The 19,844-nt window shown below is 51.6% G+C and overlaps 1 protein-coding gene across 1 annotated transcript; it reads left to right on the top strand.

Moving 5' to 3' along the window:
* Nucleotides 1-312: 312 nt before the first annotated feature.
* On the top strand, nucleotides 313-19,824 carry BCL6 (BCL6 transcription repressor). The gene is made up of 10 exons (XM_064457576.1): nucleotides 313-401; nucleotides 9,757-9,795; nucleotides 10,849-11,016; nucleotides 12,107-12,328; nucleotides 12,466-13,449; nucleotides 14,053-14,234; nucleotides 15,333-15,500; nucleotides 16,941-17,071; nucleotides 17,476-17,613; nucleotides 18,541-19,824. Exons 3-10 carry the CDS (start codon nucleotides 10,856-10,858, stop codon nucleotides 18,682-18,684), a joined length of 2,130 nt encoding a protein of 709 aa, XP_064313646.1. The 5' UTR covers nucleotides 313-401; nucleotides 9,757-9,795; nucleotides 10,849-10,855; the 3' UTR covers nucleotides 18,685-19,824.
* The last annotated feature ends 20 nt before the right edge of the window (nucleotides 19,825-19,844 follow it).

Raw genomic sequence — 19,844 nt, 5'->3', positions numbered from 1 at the left:
TCCGCGGCCGCGCGCCACCACCCCGCCGCGCCCCCACGTCACACACAGCACCCGCCGCCACGTGACCCGCCGCCCGGGCGCGACCACTGGGAACGGGGAGGGGGGGGGGATGAAAAAGGGAGGGCGACTCGATGGGACCCCCGCCGCCGCCGTCGCCCTCCCGGGCAACGCGGACCCCCCCGCGACGCCCCCCGAGAGGGCGTCGCGGGGGGGTCCGCGTTGCCCGAGAGGGCGACGGCGGCGGTGACGGAGCGGCGGGGGGAGGTCCGCGGCCCTCCCCATGCTCAGCGCAATGGTAGAGTCTGCAGCTCAAATTCCGAGAATTGGGCTCTGTTGATTCTTAGAACTGGGGTTCTTAGAAGTGGTGATGCAAGGAGTTTCTAGGAAAGCCCGGAGACCAGGTGATTGCTGCTTCTATTGCCGCGGCCGATTTTACCCTTTAATTCTCTCGCTCGCTCTCTTTTTTTTTTTTTTTTCTCTCCATTTTTTTCCCTCCTCTTTCCCTCCCTGCCCCGCTCCGACGCCTGGCGCGGAGCCGCCTCTATATATTTCTACCCATTTTTTTTTTTTTTTTCCCTTTCCCCCCTCTCTCTTTCCCCCCCTTTCCCGCGGCAGGTGCCCCGACAACCCTTTAATTTTATTTTTTGTTATTATCTCCTAAATTTAAAATTATTTTTTCTGCTTCATTTATTTATTTAATACCCCCAGGCACACACCTCCCCCCCTCTTCCCGCTGTCAGGCGAGAAAAATATAGGGGTGCCTGCATGCCTTAACGCTGGGAGCGCGTATGAGGGGCCGGGGTGGTGGTAGGGGGGTGTCTCCCCTCGCCGTCCTCTCCCGGGGATTATCGGTTATGTGGGATTATTGGCTTTCCCGCACGCGTGACGGCCGGGTGGGCACGGGGAGGACGGCGGCGGCTCCTCTCTGCACCTGCAGCCGCCCCGCGGGCGCAGGACGGCGGCGAGCGCGGCCGCCGAGCTTGTGGCGTTTTGCGTGACTCGGGGTCGGCTCCCAATGGCTGGAGCCTTCGGTCGGGGTGTGTTATTTTTCTTTTCCCCTTTCTTTTTTTTTTTCCTCTTTTTATTTTCTCCTTTTTTTTTTTTTTTTTTTTTGTGTGTGTGTGCGTGTGTGCGTGTTGTGTCGCTGTTGTCGTTTCGCCGCCGCACGAAGCCGCCGCGGAGCGGGGCTGGCGGCAGCGCGGGTGCTCGGCGGCACCGGGCACCGCCGCTCCGGCCTCTCCGCATCACTTCCCCCCCCCCACACACCTCCCCCCCCATTTTTATTATCACATTAATATATCATTAGTATTGTTATTCCGTCCCCGATGCAACTGCGAAACGGCTGGTGCGTTTTGCAACCTGTGGCGGGGCTGCGCCGTGATCTGTCAAGCCCCGGGCTAAGCGCGGGCGATGATGGAGAAGACTTGCGGCATTTCTCGGCCCGGGGAAGGGGGGAGCCCGCGGGGAGGCTCGGCCCTCGCCGGCCCCGGAGCACCGGGGGCGGCGGGGCGGGGGGACCGGGCTCGCCTCGACGGCGTGTGCCGGGGCGGCCGCGACGGGCTGGAAAATAAAATGCGATGCAAAGCTCGGGAAGGGGGCGGGGGGGAAAAAGTGTATGGAGCGACTCTGAATATCACGCGCAAGGCTTAAAATAATAATAATAACAACCCCCGCAGGGAGGAGAGGGGTTCCTCCGCCGGATGGAGGGCGGCCGGCGGGGGAAGGGGGGCGCAGCCGTGCGGGGGACGGGGTCCCGGGTGCGGCGCGGTGCGGTGCGGGGGTCTCCCCCGGTGCCCCCACCGCAGCCCTTTCCCTCTGTTTACTACCGCGGCGGATTTGGCGCGGCGACAGGCGCTCGTAAATCTGCCGCCGGCAGCCCCGGGGCTGGCCCCCGGCCACACGCTATTCCTGGAGTGAGCGGCGCGGAGAGGCGCGGAGAGCCGCGCAACCCCCGCGCCCCGCGCCGCTGCGCCCCCCCGCCGCCCTCCGGCGCCCCAGAAACGCCAAAACTCAACGGGGCAGGGGGCAAGGCTTTTTTTTTTTTCCTTTGTTAGGTGTGTGGTTTTGTCTGTGTATAATATTTTTTTTTTAAACACACACACCCCCTTAACAAAAAAAAAAAGGCAAAACAAAACCGAAAAAGCCCAACTTTGTTATGAAAACTTTCGTGGTCGGGCGGCAGCGACCTCTCCCGGCCGCCCCCCGCCCCCCCGGCCCTCTGCCTCGCCATTCTGCCCCCCCCCGCCCCCCTCCGCCTTTAGTTTGCAAAGTCACAGTATGAAATGTTATGAAATCGCCTCTTGGGAAGGAGGGAAACAGAAAGCAAGGCGTTTGTTTAGAAAAATCTGCAGCGGCCTCTCAGATGTGCCTAAAAAGCTGCCTTTGACCCCCCTGTTGCATTTCCAGGGAAGAGGCAAATCTGGGCTTTAAATCATGAGTCAAAACCAACAAAAACAGACCCGGCCTGGGTTAGTTTTTTCCACTGACTTCAGTAGGCGCAGGATCGGTGCAAAGGGAGGCTGGGGCCTGACGGATGAGGCTCAGCAAGAAGCGCTGCGTTGGTCCGACAGCTCTGTCTGGGGCCAAATTCATACCTGTGCCAGTAGAAGTGTCAGCAGGGCCGGGTGTGGGATCAGGCCCTCGTTCGATCTGGGGATGCTTATTGATTCCTCTCCTGAGGTTTTTAAATGCTTTAAAAATTATTATTTGCTGTACTGTTTCAAAGGTTTAGAGGATAAGTGCTTTAAGAGCAAATACAGGCTTGTTCATGCAGTCCTTGGCGGGTTATGGTTCAAAAATTGCTTTAAAAATATTTTAGGGAAAGCCTCTCTTTATATAGACATGGAGAGGCAGAACCTGAGATTCTGTTATTTTCTCCTAATGATAGGATCACAGGTTTAAAAACTTACATTCTAGACAGCAATTTTCACCCCATGAAATAAATCATCAAGCCATTAAAATATTCTAAGGGTGTCTAGCAATTTTCCAGAAGAATGGATTATTACATTGTTCCAGTAAGAAAATACTTCATCTCTGAGCATTCAATTTTGACTGGCAAAACAGATCAAAGATCTCTTGGGATGCATTTCAATTCCAATTTCCAATCCCTCTCAGTTCTGACTGTCTGAGTCAATATTGGGAGAGGAAGTGGAGGTTAACTGGTTAGTTATTATTGCAAAGGAAGAAGTCGGAATGAGAAGTGATTCTTACAAATCCTACCCCAAAAAAAAAGAAAAAAAAAATCAGTCAAAAGTCTTTATGATACTTTTTAGACATCTCTGTTTGCAGGCTGGGAGGACTTCAGCCTGCTGTCTGATGAGACAAAAATAAACCTAGCAGAAACATTAAGTTTTTCAAAACAAGGCTGGAAAAGCTCATAAAAATAATGTTGCTCAGACGCGTTTTAAGAGAAACAGAATTACATCGACAAAATTATATGTTTTCCAGGTTTGGTTGGGGTGTTTTATTTTCCAAGGGGAAAAAATACTCCTGCAGCAAAGCTAACTGGTGCCATCTAGTGTCCTGTCTTCTCCCTCCTCCCCGGCCAGGGCAGGGGCTGGCAGAGCCGGCAGCCTCGAGAGAGTGGGAACATGTTTATTAACTGCTTGTTAAAAAAAGAAAAAAAAAAATGCTTGCCAGCTAGGAGGAAGGTGGCAGAGGAAACTCTGGATGCCACTAAACTTACTTAAGGATCCTAATTGGAAACAACCGAGTGCTTATTAAAGTCAGTGACATTTCCATACGGAGTTCTCTCCAGCTCTGGTCATGAAATCACATGTGAAAATCTTTCCAAGTTGTGGTGTTAATCTACCCTTGAATTTCTGCCTAATTTAGGATGAATTGTAAAGCTTGCTTTTTTACTTTTTTTTTTCCCCCTTTTTTCGGGGGGTGTTGTGGTTTAACCCCAGCCGGCAACTAAGCCCCACGCAGCCACTTGCTCGCTCCCCCCCAGTGCGATGGGGGAGAGTAAAAGTGAGAAAACTCATGGGCTGAGATAAAGACAGTTTTTAATAGGTAAAGCAAAAGCTGTGTGCACAAGCAAAGCAAAACAAGGAATTCATTCACTCCTTCCCATCGGCAGGCAGGTGTTCAGCCGTCTCCAGGAAAGCAGGGCTCCATCATGTGCAGTGGTTACTTGGGAAGACAAATGCCACCACTCTGAAAGTCCCCCCTTCCTTCTTCTTCCTCCAGCTCTATATGCTGAGCATGATGTCATATGGTATGGAATAACCCTTTGGTCAGTTGGGGTCAGCTGTCCTGGCCATGTCCCCTCCCACCTCCTTGTGCACCCCTAGCCCACTCGCTGGTGGGGTGCGGAAGAGGTCTTGACTCTGTGTCAGCGCTGCTCAGCAGGAACTAAACCATCCTTGAGTTATCAACACTGTTTAGAGCACAAATCTAGAACATAGCCCCATACTAGCTACTATGAAGAAACTTTACTCTGGCCAAAACTAGCACTGGGGGGGGAGCTTTCAGCCCTCAGTGGCAGCAGCCTAATATTAATTTGTAGGAATGGTGTGTGTTGTTTTGTGGTTTGGCTTTTTTTTTTTGTTTGATTTTTTTCAGTAAATAGTAACATTTTCCTCAAAAACTTGTTACAAATACGAGTGGTAAAGCTTCTTGAGGTAGTCCTGTGTTGTAGGAGCAGGGGTGAGTGTGCTTTGTTACAAAGTCTATAGGTAAGTAAAATGAAGCTCTAACCAGTAGGTGCATTTCTCAGTGTGCAGCTTATGTACCTTCAAGTATTTATGGCACTGAGGTTGAAGAACCATTTCATGCCTCTTTTAATCCATGTGCTGTAATATTTGGGCTGTGAACTCCACACGAAAAGCTTTTACTGGTTGAGTTGGAGCCTGAAATGTTTTTAGGTTTCTGAGAAGTTTGTAAAAACTAAATTTGGTGAAGTTGCCTGTATGCTCATAACTTCTTGCTCCATTTTATAGTAGCATAGGAGTCTATAAACAGGAGTGCTGTATGCCGAGTGCCTGTATTCTTTTCTAGGTCTATTTTTAAACCATTCTTCTGTTTGGCAAAAAGTGACACTTGGTTTCCATGTTTACAGCAGGCATTGGCAAACCTCAGGAGTTCACAGTTTGCAGTTTGGTTAGATGAGTATCCAAAAGTCAGCATCTGACCAGTAAACTACTTCAGACTGCAAATTTAGACTGCAAATGTAGTCCTCCCTGCTTTTTTTTTTTTTTTTTTTAAATCCACACTAGATTTTGTGTGTTCCTATTGCTGCAGGATGCTGGCAGCCAAAAAGACACACACCCCTAAATCAGAGCAAGCATGTAGTCTTCAAGACTGCTTTAAAACCCCAGCAATCTCAGCAGAGCTTCACATCTAGAACACGGGAAGAACTAAGGGCGTAGGGAGAGGGGAGAAATATTTGAACTATATTGTGTTTTCCTCCCCCTCTTTCTTCTGGTCAGTGTGCTGCCTTTGAGCTGTAGGCTAGGTACCTGTGAGGAACGTGGGATCCCTGCTTACAGAGGGGAGAGCTTGGGACAAGCACACTGCAGGACAGTGCGTCCTGAAGAACGTGTCCTGAAGAAAATGTCCTGTAGGACTGGGTGCCCTCTGAAAGGGTCTCCTTAAATCTGTTTGGTTAATTAAACATAGTGCTGTGGGGCTGCCTCTCCCCTGACCACGGGACCCCAAGCTGCATACGTGTCTTGTCCCATCCAGGCAGGGTGCCAGAGGAGTTCCTTGCTGCCAAGATGAGCTGTGCCACTCTCAGCCCCAGGAAGACAGAGACAGGGAGGGTCGGATCAGTGCTGGCTGGTGATTTACTGCCCTGGAGCAGGGTGGGGATGATGGGACACCTCCCGTGAGCCCAGCTGGGCCAGGGACCTGCCTCAGCTGCTGGGGATACCCAGGTCTGGCTGCACCCTGCTGTCGGGTTGGCATCTCAGTGCAGGGCTCTGTGTTGGCAGGGCATGGCATCCATTCCTTGTTCTCTGGAGTAGCTCCCTCGACTTCAGCCAGGATGAAGTTCCTGCCTTCCCTTGAAAAATTAATGTGCCAAATTGCTTGGGGTCGTTTGAAACACCGAAGAAGGCTTGACTCCTCACTTCCCAAGGGCACGCGCTGCCTCTGCCTGACAGTCTGTAGAGGGCAGGGGAGTCCTCCTTACTGAAAAACATTGGAAGCAGTTTTAGTGTGCTTCCCGCCCCCCCCCCCCCCCCCCCCCCCCCGCCGCGTTTTCTTCTGCAAAGACCAAAACAATGTGGAGACTTGAGCCGGGCCAGCTTTCAAGGGCAATCCTTTTAAACCCTCTTTTGAAGTACAAACTATAAAGTTCCCTGCAGCGCTCGAGAAAATATGCAGTTTTCCTGGTTCCAAATGCTGATAATAAACCCGTCCAGATAATGTATTGCATTTCCTAGAAACATTTGTTTGCTGGCAGGAAATTGGATCAGATTGAAAGTTAGCAGAGACCGCTCGATAGAGTGAGTGCAATCTGCTCACAGAAGGGTACGATGGAAAAAACGACAGGGCTTGCACTAGTGATGTTGCTTTTGATCTGTGCTGACACTGTGCGCTAGGACTTCTCTCGCTCTCTTTGTGGGTTATTATTAATCCAGCCACGTTTTGGCGTAGACGCCAACCAGAAGCTACTAAATTAATAAAACTCTGCTGTGACAGCTAAAGGACGCTTAGTGCCCCCTGATTGCATGACACCAGGAAAGCAGAACTGGGCGCTTGCATACCCCTAGACAAGAGCATTGTCTTCACTGTGGCTTGCAGTGCCCGTGACTGTGCCCGGGGGTGTCCCCCACACCACTGCATTTTCTTGGTTGTTCCTCTGGTCCCTGTTCAGGAGAAACCAGGCATCCCATGGCTGGGGGGTGGGGTGCAGCTGGCAGCATGCCCTGGCATGCGGGAGGGATGTTCCCATGGGGCTGGGACCCTGCAGGGTGCTGGGACTGGGGAGGAAGGGGGGGCAGGATGGAGCTTCCCCTGGGCGGGCAGTTTCAGAGCACTGTGTGGGATGAGGCTCTGGGGAAGAGAGTCACCCAGCCACCCCTCCAGGGCGATGTGAGGGAGTCGGCACTGCGGGCTCTGTAGGGGTAAGGAGACCGGGGCCCAGGGAGGGGGAGTTGATTGGTGACCTCCCCCAGGCTATGCATTTGAAGATGGGAGAGGGGCAAAGACCACGGAGTATCCCCTATGCAAAGAGGGGTAGGGGAGCAAGGAGTCCCTCCTGTGCACAGTGTGGGAGGAGGATGGGTGAAAAGGAATTACCTATAAATGGGAGAGCAGATGGATGGAGGGGTTTCCCTGTGCATGGCAGAAAGATGGATGGGAGGGCAGGGGGGAAGAGGAGGTCCTTGGTTCTCTCCTCTGTCCTGGGGTGGGGGACCTGTAAGGGTCTCCCCTTTGCATGGGGTGGAGCTGAGATGGGTTCCCCCACATGCAGGTGTACCCTTCCCATGCTCACCGAGTCTGTCACAGGGAGGGCAGAGCCAGCCCTGGGCTCCCTTCCAGGAATGGGTTTTCTCGGGGAGGCGCCGGCAGGGAAGGGCTGTTCCCTGAACTGCTGGGGCAGACCCATTGCCTTCCTGGAAGGCAGCAGCAGTGGCAGTCCCATGTGGCCACCCCCGAAATGGGCCCCGTGCCTGGCCCAGACCTTCCTCTCCCAGCACAGTGAGGCCCGGCGTGCAGCCCTGAGCACTGCCAGAGAGCCCACACCTGCAAGGTACTGGGCAGGAAAACTGGAGTGGGGGGGCTTGGGGTGATGTTCTGGCCCCAGATGAGCCTGGGGGAGCCTCATGGGCTTTGAGGGGGGAATGGAGAAGGCCATGCTTGGCTGCAGCGGTCTTCTCTGCTCCCCATCACTGGTCTCTGGTCCTGTCCCCTTCTCTGTTGGTCTCTGGTCAGAGCATCCTCCCACACTGGGGTGCCGAGCTGGTGCTGTGCAGAGGCTGGGAGGGGCAGGGTTAACCCGGCTCAGCTTAGCGAGGGGAAGGAAGGTCTCTTTCCCTTTTGCATGCCCACATCCTGCAGCAGGGAGCCGCTTGGGATGCACCTGCCCGACTTCCAGGGCTGTGGGCGTTGCAACAGCACTGTGCTGGGGGGGCATAATTTGGGAGGGTGGGGAGGGGGTTGTGCTGGGGTCCAGCTCTGGGAGAGGAGCTGGGTGTCTCCCTGGCCAGGCAGTGCTGCAGCCTCGCTCTGGGTAAGAGAATTTGGCGACAGCAGCAGCAGCTTCTCACGTGATGCTCACGGGCGCAGAGTTCATCTCGCAGTTTGTAACTTTGTTGGTTTATCGATGGGTCACCTCCCTGTGTCTGTACCACAGTGAGTCCCCAGGAGCCTGGCAGAGGGTGTCTGGTGGCACGGCCGAGGTCAGGATGCCAACTGGCTGCCCCAAATGCATACATCTGCTCATATGGGTGCACAGATGTGCTTCTTGCAGACTGCCATGAGTCCCTTGGCTTGCGATTGACGGTAGCGAGCGGCTGGCAGTGAGCGTATACAGAAAGGTCAGAGTCTGCAGAGTTTGGGAAATGAGTCACTTTTTGCATGTGCATAAAGTTTTAAGCTAGCCAGGCTCAGAGCGGCTTTGAAGATTAGCATCTGATGGCTGGAACAGGGCTGTAAGACACCCTTTTGGGTTTTATGTGTCATACCTTGCCTTAAATCTCACCTCTTCATCCCACCTCGGTGTCTCTGGGGACATGAGGGGAGCCTGGGCTCCAGATCTGCGCATCTACCACAAGGGAGAGGGAAAGGGACACTTGTCCTCGCAGGGCTGGATGGACTCTCTGCAAGTGCTGGCAGTCTTACTGTCTTTGTCCAGTTTTGGGGGGTCGGTCCTCAAAATAGTGTGATGAAGGTCTTGGGGTTTGTTTCTTCACTTATTTATTGTGCTTCTGGGGTGGCTGCCTGAGGACCTTCTTCCTGTGTTGGTGCAAGGTCAGTTGTCTTCGTTGGTTTTCAGTAAATCTGGGAGTAGTAATGTGAGTTCTGGAAGGCAGTTAACTCCTGGGTTTCCTTGCCCTGCTGCCTCAGCCGTGTTGCCCATGAAGCCAGTGGCTGGAGACAAAGCTTGCAGTTTAGGGGAAGGCTTTTCCAGCAGCCAGAGGAAGGCATTTGTTCTGGGTCCTCATCCGTCTCCACCACTGGCTTCCTCTGTGATCGTGGCCAAGTCACTTCGGTACTTGACGCCCATATCCTCCCAAGTCTGTCCGGCAGTCCCAGGGCGTTTTCACTGGTGGCTGGAGCATGTGGGTATTCTGAGAAGGGAATAGCTGTTTTGGAGGACTGGATTCAGGCTCTTTCCAGCCTCCTGAGCAGAGTGACAGCTGATGTTTTTGTGTAAGTCATACCTGTTAACAAGGTGCTGGGAATATGGCATTGGTCTTGGATGCGGCCCTGGCCGGGAATTCAGTCTTGGCAGGGGAAGAGTTATCTCCGAAAGAAGTGGTGAGAAAATTCTCACTTGACTTCCCTTCCCCACCTGCCTTTAAGTTCCTGAGTCATGGAAATGAAAATCTCCTTGGCACACGCCCATGGTTTGGGCTAGAGGGTGTGGAAGAAGCTATGATTGGATTCTCAAAGCCTGTGGTTGTGATAAGAACGTACTGTACCGGAAGAAACAAATGTTAACCTTACTGGAGAGTAGAAGGTTTGTTATCTCTAGCTTTTATCCAAGTGATACTCGAGCGAAACAGCAGGCTTGTGTCCTGCCACAGCCAATTCATAATTACCAGCTAATGTGGCGTTTGTTTTCTTGTGCTTTATTTGTAGGTTTGAAAGAAACTTTTGGACTGTGAATTGAGGCATTGGGTATGTAAATTTAAATTTTGTGCTTCCCCTCCTAAACCTCCCCCTCCCTTCCCTTTACCACGTTGAATGAAATGTTTCATTAGACCCAGCTGGAATTTGCTTTCAGGAAAGCAGCTGCTCTGTAGAAAATACTGTACGTTCATATGCCGCTGGGGAAGGAGGAGGAGTCAGGGCTATGGGAGGGGGTTGACTGTGGAGGAATTTAATGCTGAAGATGCACATTCCAGCCCAAACTTCAGGCATAGGACAATGTGGGCTCTCCTGGCTGCTGGCTGGGAGGATGCCTCTGAGATGGGTCAACAGGTGTTGGGGGAAGGCTTCATATTCCTCGACTAACCCAGGCCTTGCTCACTGGGAGAGACTGGGCTGCGGTGTGGGTAGCAGCCCAGCAGGTTAGATGAGTTCTGCTCCTTACTGCCACCACCGATTCATTGGGAAACTGTGGACAGCTCTTCTCCAGAGTGGCCACCACTTGGGAGCAGGGAATTAGTTTGCTGGTGGGTAAGGGTTGGTGCTCCACTGTGGGCTGGATTTTCCAGATGTTGAAATCCTTCAGCTTCATTTGGGACCTTCAAGGTTTGTGTTGACTCCCATGACTGGATTTGCAGCCAGCCAGCAGATGGATGAGGGGGATGGCTCCTGTGGAAGATCTGAAGCTGGGAAGCTGTGCTGGGAGCTTCATGGAGATGAACCCGAGTGGTGGTGGGAGGAGTGGGCTGGGGTGGAGCTGCCATGGGCAAGGAAAGGAAAGGAGGAAGAAGAGTCTGTTAGCTAATCCTCAGGAGGGTCTGGTTGCCTTTGCCTGCCAGTTTGGTGGGTGGGACTGAGACGTGCCAGGTCTCGCTGCTGGCCAAGAGACTTCACCAGGCAGCCTGGAAGGCACCTGGCATGGTTCAGAGCTATTTGTCTTGGGAGCAAGGAGCTGGTGCTGTCACCAGAAGCAGTTGGTTATCTGAGCACATCCCAGAGCAGCAGCTGTCTCTTAGCTGGGTTTAGGGTACTTGCCTGGGCACTTCTCCATTCCCATCCTCTTCCTGCTTCTGTTTCAAGCAGACTCAAGATGGCCTCGCCGGCAGACAGCTGCATCCAGTTCACCCGCCACGCGAGCGATGTCCTCCTCAATCTCAACCGCCTTAGAAGCCGGGATATCCTGACCGATGTTGTCATCATTGTGAACCGGGAGCAGTTCAGAGCCCACAAAACAGTCCTGATGGCCTGCAGGTGAGAGCAGGGTTCCCTACCTGCCTTCTTTCCCTGCTCCTTCTGCCTTTGGCCACCAGCAGCATTGCTGCAGCCCCAGGGAGGTTTGTGGGCTTTACAGATAGGGAAACAGAGGCGGAAAAGCAAAATTGAAAGGGGCTGCCAAGAAATTTGTATCTGCAATGGGATTACAGCTGAGACCTTTTGCCTCTAGTGCAGTGCCCACATCTGTCTCCTTGAATGCCCACACCTCTGTCCTCCTTGCATGCTCACCTCTGCCCACACACAGCCCATGGAGACAAACAGGAGCACAGGAGATATGAGGCACATCCCTGAAGGCAAAGCACAAATGCTGTTCAGGGACAGGAGAGGGGAGGGAGGGCTGGATGCTTGCTGGGGTGAGGGAGTCCTCTGTGACCGCAGTGTCCCCTGTCACTGCTATTTTTAGAGCTATTCCTCCCCAACTCCCAGGCTGCTGGCTGCACCCACCCTTTTGGTTTTTGTTTTTTTCCAAGCCTGGTGGGGTCTGAAATACCTTTGCAGCTCCTAGGATTGCTGGAATTGCTTCCTAGTGAACACTAATTAACATCCCACCATTGCCCAGCCCAGCTGAATTATGGCAGATGCCTTCCAGAGTCTCCTGCTGACAAAGTATAAAGATTTTAAAAAGGCAAGGTTTGACTATAAAGACATGAAAAATGTATTGCCAGCATTTCTTTTTATTTTTATTTTTCTCTCTCTCTGGTTAAAGAGTGAGCATGGTTGCCCCAAGAGGCTTCTGAAAGAATTGAGTCACAGTGGGAAGGGGGGTGTGTGGTAAGAACAACATCAACAAAAAGAAGGGAATTTCTAAATGGAGGCAGTGGGGAGTTGTTGACCAGGTGAGATCTAAAAGCAGGCTGTTCCAGTTGGGAAAAGTGCAGTGCAGAAGACGCTTACTAAGCTGAGAAACCAAGCTTGATAATAAGGGGGAAGCTCAGGGAATTCTGTAATTGCCTCCTCCTCCCTTCCCATTTATGAACCCCTCTGTGCTAAGGGATTTCAGACAAATTCTCCTTTCTTCCTTTGAATTGTCATAGCACTCATCATCTCTCTTGTCTCCTCTCTGCAGTGGCCTCTTCTACAGCATCTTCACTGACCAGCTCAAGTGCAACTTGAATGTCATCAATCTGGACCCTGAAATTAACCCTGAGGGGTTTTGCATCCTCTTGGACTTCATGTATACATCCCGCCTGAACTTGAGGGAGAACAATATCATGGCTGTGATGGCCACAGCACTGTACCTGCAGATGGAGCATGTGGTTGATACCTGCCGAAGGTTTGTCAAGTCTAGGTGAGCGCTGTGAGTGAACTTTGCAGAGCCTGGGATGGTGTGTTTGGGTGGGAGGGGGGAGAGCTGACACAGTATCTGCAAGCTTATCCTTACGGGCTGAAAATGACTGTGTCTCCCTCCTTTTTGCCTGGTTCCAGTGAAGCAGAGATGGTGTCTGCTGTGAAGACCCCAAGGGAAGAGTTTTTGGCTGGACGGTTGCTAAGCCACCCAGAGGTGATGGCTTATCGAAGCAGAGATGTCTCAGAGAACGGCATGCCTATTCAAAATGGGTCCCTCTGCAATGGGAGGGCCTTTGCACCTGGCTTGATCAATAGTTTGTCTGGATCTCCTATTTCCTACCATGGATACAGCCCTCTCCCTCTAAACAGCTTCCTTGTGGACGATGAGTTGCGGGAGATGAGGATGCCTCTCTCTGAACTGTCAAGGGCAGGTGCCTTCCCCAAGGAGAGGATCCTGCCATGCGACAGCTCCAGGACAATCCCCACCGAGTACATGAGAACCGTTACCGACATCTCGGCCAACATGTGCCATGCTACCATCTATGGTCCGAAAGAAGGTGCTGCTGAAGAAGCCAGGAGTGACATGCACTACAGCGTACCCTCTGGCCCCAAACCTGTTGTCCCTTCTATCCGGAACAATCCCTATTTCTCTTGCAACAAAGTGGCCAAAGAGGAGGAGCGGACCTCTTCAGAGGATGAGATCAGCCAGCACTTTGAGCCCACCAACACACCCCTGGACCGCAAGGGACTCATCAGCCCCCAGAGCCCCCAGAAGTCAGACTGTCAGCCCAACTCGCCAACTGAGTCCAGCAGCAGCAAGAACGCCCGTATTAGTCAAAGCTCTGGCTCCCTCTTCACCAAGAGCCCCACAGACCCCAAAGCCTGTAACTGGAAGAAGTACAAGTTCATTGTGCTCAACTCTCTCAATCAGAGCACGAAGCAAGACAGTGCTGACCAGAACGAGATTGGAACCCTCTCTCCTCGCACCTACATGCCCATGTCCACTTGCCAGCAGTCCATGGAGCCGGAGCATCTCAATGTGCAATCCCCCACCAAGATGAGTGTGAATGGAGAAGACTCTACCATCCCACAAGCGAGCAGACTCAACAATATTGTTAACAGGTGAGAAGACTTTTCCCTCGCCACGGGAGACAGAACTCCCTGCGTTGTGTGGTGAGGGTTTGGAATGTGTGAAATAGCTGTAGCGTTGGGCTGGGGAGTCCAGCCGTGAGCAGGTGGAGGCCTCTACATTTGTTGGAGCACTGCCAGTGGCATCGGCTTGGTGCCAGCCGTCCCTACCTTAGTGGTGCTATCCTGGCCTGGCGATGGAATTGAGAACATTGGGTCAGGAATCCCTGGCTCACTTCAGCAGTCTGGATGGTCTCTGGAGCCTGGATTTGCCCAACCTGGTTTTCACCAGACTCCCTGTGCCTTGAGCTTTTGGTTGGCTGTAAGTGTTGGAAAGGCAAAGCTACCAGGGAGCAGTATGCTACCTTCTGGACTTGGATGTTCCTAGACAGCTTTGAGGTCATTTGGTGATGGGCACCTGAAGGATTGAGGCTCAGGGACCTGTTGTTGATCAGGGCTATGCTGTGCATCTCACCACAAAAGTGTCCCCATAAAATATGGCTGTCCCTTGTGTCTGGAAGGGTGCAAACAAGGGCCCAGTAGCTCAAGCACAGCAAGAGCCTTCTCACGGCTGTGTGCATTGCTGTCCTTCCACAGGTCCCGGGATGGGTCCCCTCGGAGCAGCGAAGGGCAGTCTCCACTGTACATGCATTCGTCGAAGTGCAGCTCCTGTGGCTGCCAGTCCCCACAACATGCTGAGATGTGCCTTCATACCCCTGCCTCAAACTTTGGAGAGGAGATGGGGGAAACCCAGTCTGAATACTCTGACTCCAGCTGTGGTGAGTCTTGCATCCCTCCTTGCCTTTTTCAACTGCAGGCAAGGGGGCTGTGCAGCCTGGGGACCCGTCCAACCAGTGCCCTGTGTTGAAACGAGCAGTCAGACCTGTCCCTGATGCTGGTGGATCCCAAGGTGCTTTACAGTCCCCTCTTAACTGGCTGACCAGCTGTGTGCATGCATGTGAGGGACACACACATGGGAATTGCTTCCTTCCTCCCCTTCCCCAGCACCATCCAGACACCTTGTGCAGGGAGTTAGTCACCTGCTGCAAACTTGGCAGCGAAGGACAGGAAACAAAGTGCACCCCACCCCACCCGAACAACAGAACAAGCTTGGCAGATGTAATGACCCTAATAGGGATTGGGCAAGATGGTGTGTCTCATGCATCCGTCATATCTTCATTATCAGGGAGCCCAATGCGCACATCTGGAGAAATGCAGATAATGAGGCTTGCAATCCTGTTGCAAAACCCCACAAGCCCCGTGACAAGTATCTGTGCACCCATCTGCCTGTAGCTCAGGGAGGGGGAATGCAGGATTGTCACCTGTGGTGTGGACAGATCTCCACAGAGGGAACCCCACTGTGGTGATGCTCAAAGCTACACACAGCATTTAAGAGTTAGGCACCCTCCTACTGGTGGGAAATGCCTTGCACTTCAGATGATGATGGTCTTCCCATGCTCAAGGAAGATATCTGTACATGTAAATGTTTAAGACCTCTAAAGGTGCTGGGTTGCTCCAGAGCTGAACACCCCCATCCTTTGGAGGATGCCTGATAACTTGGGTGCCTTTGTGGACCTCTCTGAAAGATGTCTAGGTGAGATGGTGGCTTCTTGGAAGCAGCTTGTGTTGCACTGAAGGGGAGATGGCTTGTGATGACTTTGGTCTCTCAAACCATGCATGTTGTTGCTGTGTGCACAAGGAGGTCAGGAGTTAATGGCATGGTGCAAGCACCACTGACCGTGAATGTCTGCACTCTACTTCTTGTTCCAACACTTGCTCTGGCTGCCCCCCTCCACCATCCCAAACCCACCCCATGGCCCATTAAGTAGCTGGCCCATGCATTGCCCATCTCATTGTTCTCTGCTGTGTCCTCTCAGAGAACGGAGCCTTCTTCTGCAATGAGTGCGACTGCCGGTTCTCCGAGGAGGCCTCTCTCAAGAGACACTCTTTACAAGTCCACAGTGACAAGCCCTACAAGTGTGACCGCTGCCAGGCCTCCTTCCGCTACAAGGGGAACCTTGCCAGCCACAAAACCGTGCACACAGGTAGAGTGTTGGCCATGGGGACAGCTTACTGAGGAGGCTGTGCGTTGCTGGGCACGTGGGCATTTATGGCGGGGTTTGTCTCAGGTGCAACGTTGCCTGCTCTGTGTCATAAGTTGTCCCCGATGGGAAGAGCTAGGTGCTTTTCTTGGTGCGGCCAGAGAGCTCTTGGGCAGAGCACCAAACCTGGGAATGGGGGAGATGCTGCCTGGCCTCACAGCAAGGACTGCAGCTCAAGCTCCTTTGCTGTAAAGCACTAGGCACCACCGTTTTTAAAGGCATCTTGCCAGATGCGTGGCTGGGAGCAGATGCGTGACCTCCAGTTTACTTTGAGGTTGACTTTAAAAAAAAAAAAAAACAAAAAAAACCCCAAAGAACACTTAGAGAAAAGTTTGGGATTTTTTTTTTTCCCTACATCCTAGAAATCCAGATCATATCTAGCCTGGCAGAAACTCTGCTGATGGGAAAATCTGTGAATGGATGGACTCTGAATTAGCACAATGAAAGCTGAGAAAGGAAGGGGTTATTAAGGGTTTAGTCATTTGCTGACAAACCTAGAGATTTTTTTTTTCATGCTTTTATTAATGCTTAACATGACAACAGCCAGTTCACTAGCTGTGGAAGGGAAGTCTGTGCTGATGACTCAGTGCTGCTGCGCTGAATTAAACATAAATTCCCGTGGTCTCAGCTGAGCTCCAGGAGGGCTGTGCAGGTGAATGAGATAGCACAAGTGCCAGGGCAGGGTTCAAGGGCACATGGGGTCAAAGCCTGGAAACAAAAGAAAAAGGCAGAAAGTTATAGACGATGGCTGCTTCCCACTCCCCATTGAAGCCATCTTCAAACATCCTAAAGAAACTAGTTAAAACCTTTTGGCAGCTGCCCCCACATCGCGGGGGGCCAGCAGCGGTGATCGTAACCAAATAATGACTTGGGGGCTGGGTTGCTGGGCATGCCTTGGCTTTCTGCTCTATCAGCTCTTTTTGCTCCTCTAAAGAGGTGAAAAACAGCTGAGGCAGGATGTGCTGGGGACCATGAGGAGCCCAAAGGGAGCCAGGTAGCCCTGTGTAGCTTACTGACAGCTGTAGGGAGATGCAGGTGCCAGCCACTGTTGCAAGGCCAGGAGGAGCGATGCTCTTAATCCTCACTGGCAGAGCTGCCTGGCTTTCTGTCTTGCCCTGAAGGCTGCAGCTCCCAACCCAAAAAACAAAAGGTACCTGTGGTGCCCTGGTACCTCCTGAGCTCACCCTGCTCTGGGGACACGCTGAGCTGTCCTGACTGATGCTACTTGTCCAAAGTAATCTCCAAAGGAACAGGAGTCAGGGCTAGTGCTTTCATGCCATGGAGTCTGGCACCTGAAGGGACTTAGCTTTGGGGAGCACCATGGATCATGGGGGCTGAGCATGCCTGTACTTAATCCCTTATCCTTTCTTTTGGGCTCTGCAGGAGAAAAGCCGTATCGCTGCAACATCTGTGGGGCACAATTCAACCGGCCAGCCAACCTGAAAACCCACACGCGCATCCACTCTGGAGAGAAACCCTACAAGTGCGAGACCTGCGGGGCCAGATTTGTCCAGGTGCCTGTGGCCTCTGGGACCTGCAGTGCCTGGGGAGGTGGGACATGGCCGGACCTCCTGCCTGAGACCGGTGATGCCTCCTGGCAGGGAGGAGGCTAACGGGCCATACTCACTGCCTTATGCAGCTCTTCCCGTGGTGTTCTGGGATAAATGGGGGCCTTAAGGTCCATGTGGGCCAGTTTGGCTTAGTAGGAAGCCCAGCTGTTGTCTTATAGCTCCTCTCCTCCATTTGTTGTTAAGGATTGGAGGTATCAGACCTCAGACACGTGTGGCACTGACTCCCAGCTAGAACCCAGTAGACAAAAAAGGTGGCTGGCAGAGTCCCACTCATGGTGCAATGCCTTTGCTCCCGGTGGGATGCACTCTTCCCTGGGGCAGTCCTCACACAGAGCTGCTCTCTTTAGGTGGCCCACCTCCGTGCTCATGTGCTCATTCACACTGGGGAGAAGCCATACCCCTGTGAGATCTGCGGCACACGCTTCCGGCACCTGCAGACCCTCAAAAGCCACCTTCGAATCCACACAGGAGAGAAACCGTATCATGTGAGTGACTACTTTTTTTTGGGGGGGGGGGGGGGGGGCTCTCAGGCAGGTTAGAGGGAGGATGCTGCCAAACCTGGGGGCCTGGGAATGCACCAGAGCATTTTTATGGGCTGGTTGCAGCACCCCAGTGCCCTTTGCCAGCCTCGTGAGGCCCCATGCCAGGGTCACATCCCTGCTCCTCAAGCCCGGTTCCCCTGTCATGCATTAGCCAATGCCAATATGGTATTTTGTTGTGAGCGGCTGCATTGGAAACGCTGATGTGCAGCCCAGGCTGGGTACATCTTAGCTGCTCTTATTTTCTTCCACCCCATCTGGAAGAAGGTCACACTTCTCCAAATAGCTGTGGCTTAAATTACAGTGGCTCGCTGTGTGCAGGGATGGGGAAAAGGAGCAGACAGGCTGGCCTGGGGTCCCCTGTGCCGGTGGCACCCATGTCAAGCAAGCAGACTGCCCTGCCTTGCTTGCAGTCCTGGGGGCTCCCAGCTCTTTGCTGAGGCTTTTCTGGCTTTCCCCATCAGCTAGAGAGGGAATTGGAGCAGGGGTTGTTGTCCAAACATATCTCTGAAGCCATCCAGCTTTGCAGGGGTCAAAAGCAGCTCCTGAAATAGCCCTGTAACTGGTTTGAGCAACTAGTTAAGGAGCTTGGTGCTATGTCCATCAGAGCCAGGGTCCTCTCTTAAGGGACCTCAGCCTTTATGCATCCCTTAAACCAAAATACGCTCCTGAAAGCCTGGTATGGGATGCCCCCAGGTGCTGCTTCTCCCACCATGTTCCCACTTTTTCCTCGTCCACTGGTATAATGGGTACAGCATCCTGGGGTAGCTGGCAGAGGACAGGCATTGGCTGTGGGACCCCCACCCTGAAGCGAAGGACATGTCCCCCTACCATCAAGTTTCACACCCTCTGCCTTTGCCTCTCACCCTGCAGTGTGAGAAATGCAACCTGCATTTTCGCCACAAAAGCCAGCTGCGGCTTCATCTCCGGCAGAAGCACGGGGCCATCACCAACACCAAGGTGCAGTACCGCATCTCAGCGAGTGAGGTGCCTCCGGAGCTCCCCAAGGCCTGCTGAAGGCAGAGGATTTCCCAGGAGGAGATCATCTTGGGCAGGGGGAGAAGCTGTCCAAAGGATACTTGCAACACTTTAAAAGAAAAAGGAGGAAAAAAAATTCGTCACATGATGGAGTGCCTCTAAATCCATAGTGCAGATAGGTGGAAAAACATTAGAAATTAAAAAAAAAAATTACAAATACACGGGTTTTATTTTTCCCAGTTATGTGAAACAAAAAGAAAAATAAAATTATTCAGATCTTATTGTATATAAACATAAAAATTAAAAATAGTCATTTTAAATGTCTGTGCAGTGGAGTGTTGATAAACTCTGGAGTCTAACCTTCACAGCCTTTGCCGTTTGAAGATGAGGAATGTAATGTTGATTTATGGGAACAGATTTTTTTCTTTTGTATGCAAAATGTGTGTTCTTTTAAAGAGAAAGTATGCTATTAAAGAGAGGGCTTTAACTTTTTTAACCAAAGGTGAAGGAATCTATGGCAGAGTTGTAAATATATATAGATATAAATATATAAATATATATATATAAAATAAATATATATAGACCTTTAAAAAAAAGCTATATTAAAAAATATATAAAATGCATTAAAGGCTCAGTTGGACTCTGCAGGCAGAAGCCACTCTGAGAATCTTTATTATGATAGAGCACTTAACGAGATATTTTAAAGTATTGCATCTGTACAAGTAAGAAAATATTTTGTCTAAATGCATCAGTGTATTTGTATTTTTTTGCAAGTGAAGGTTTACAATTTACAAAAAAGTGTGTATTAAACCAACAAAGCTGCAGAAGGAATTTAAAATAATAATAAAGTGTAATTTTTTTTTGTTCTAGTTCTCAGTCTGTATATATGTAAAATGTGGTTTCGCACGGTGCCTTTCTTTTCAATGGAAGTTTTCGGTGTATGGACTATATTGAGCTCAGTTTCTTCAAGGTACAGCCTGATGTTGCAAAGAGTTTTGGTGGAACTCTCTATCGGGGAATGTTTTATTTTTTTGGTTTTGGTTTTTTTGGTCTTATTTTACATGCTTGTGTTATAAACAATCTCGGGAGACAGGGTTTGGGCTGTGTCTAAACTGCATTAATGCGTTCTGTAAAATATAGCTGTACAAATAAAAGAATAAAATGAAGAAAAGTGAAGTATGATGGAGTGAGGGGTCTGT

This window comes from Phalacrocorax carbo, chromosome 7 (genome assembly GCF_963921805.1).
Source record: "Phalacrocorax carbo chromosome 7, bPhaCar2.1, whole genome shotgun sequence".
NCBI classification, from domain to species: domain Eukaryota; kingdom Metazoa; phylum Chordata; class Aves; order Suliformes; family Phalacrocoracidae; genus Phalacrocorax; species Phalacrocorax carbo.
The sequence above is the reverse complement of the archived record's forward strand: the minus strand, read 5'-3'. Positions and strand labels throughout refer to the sequence as shown.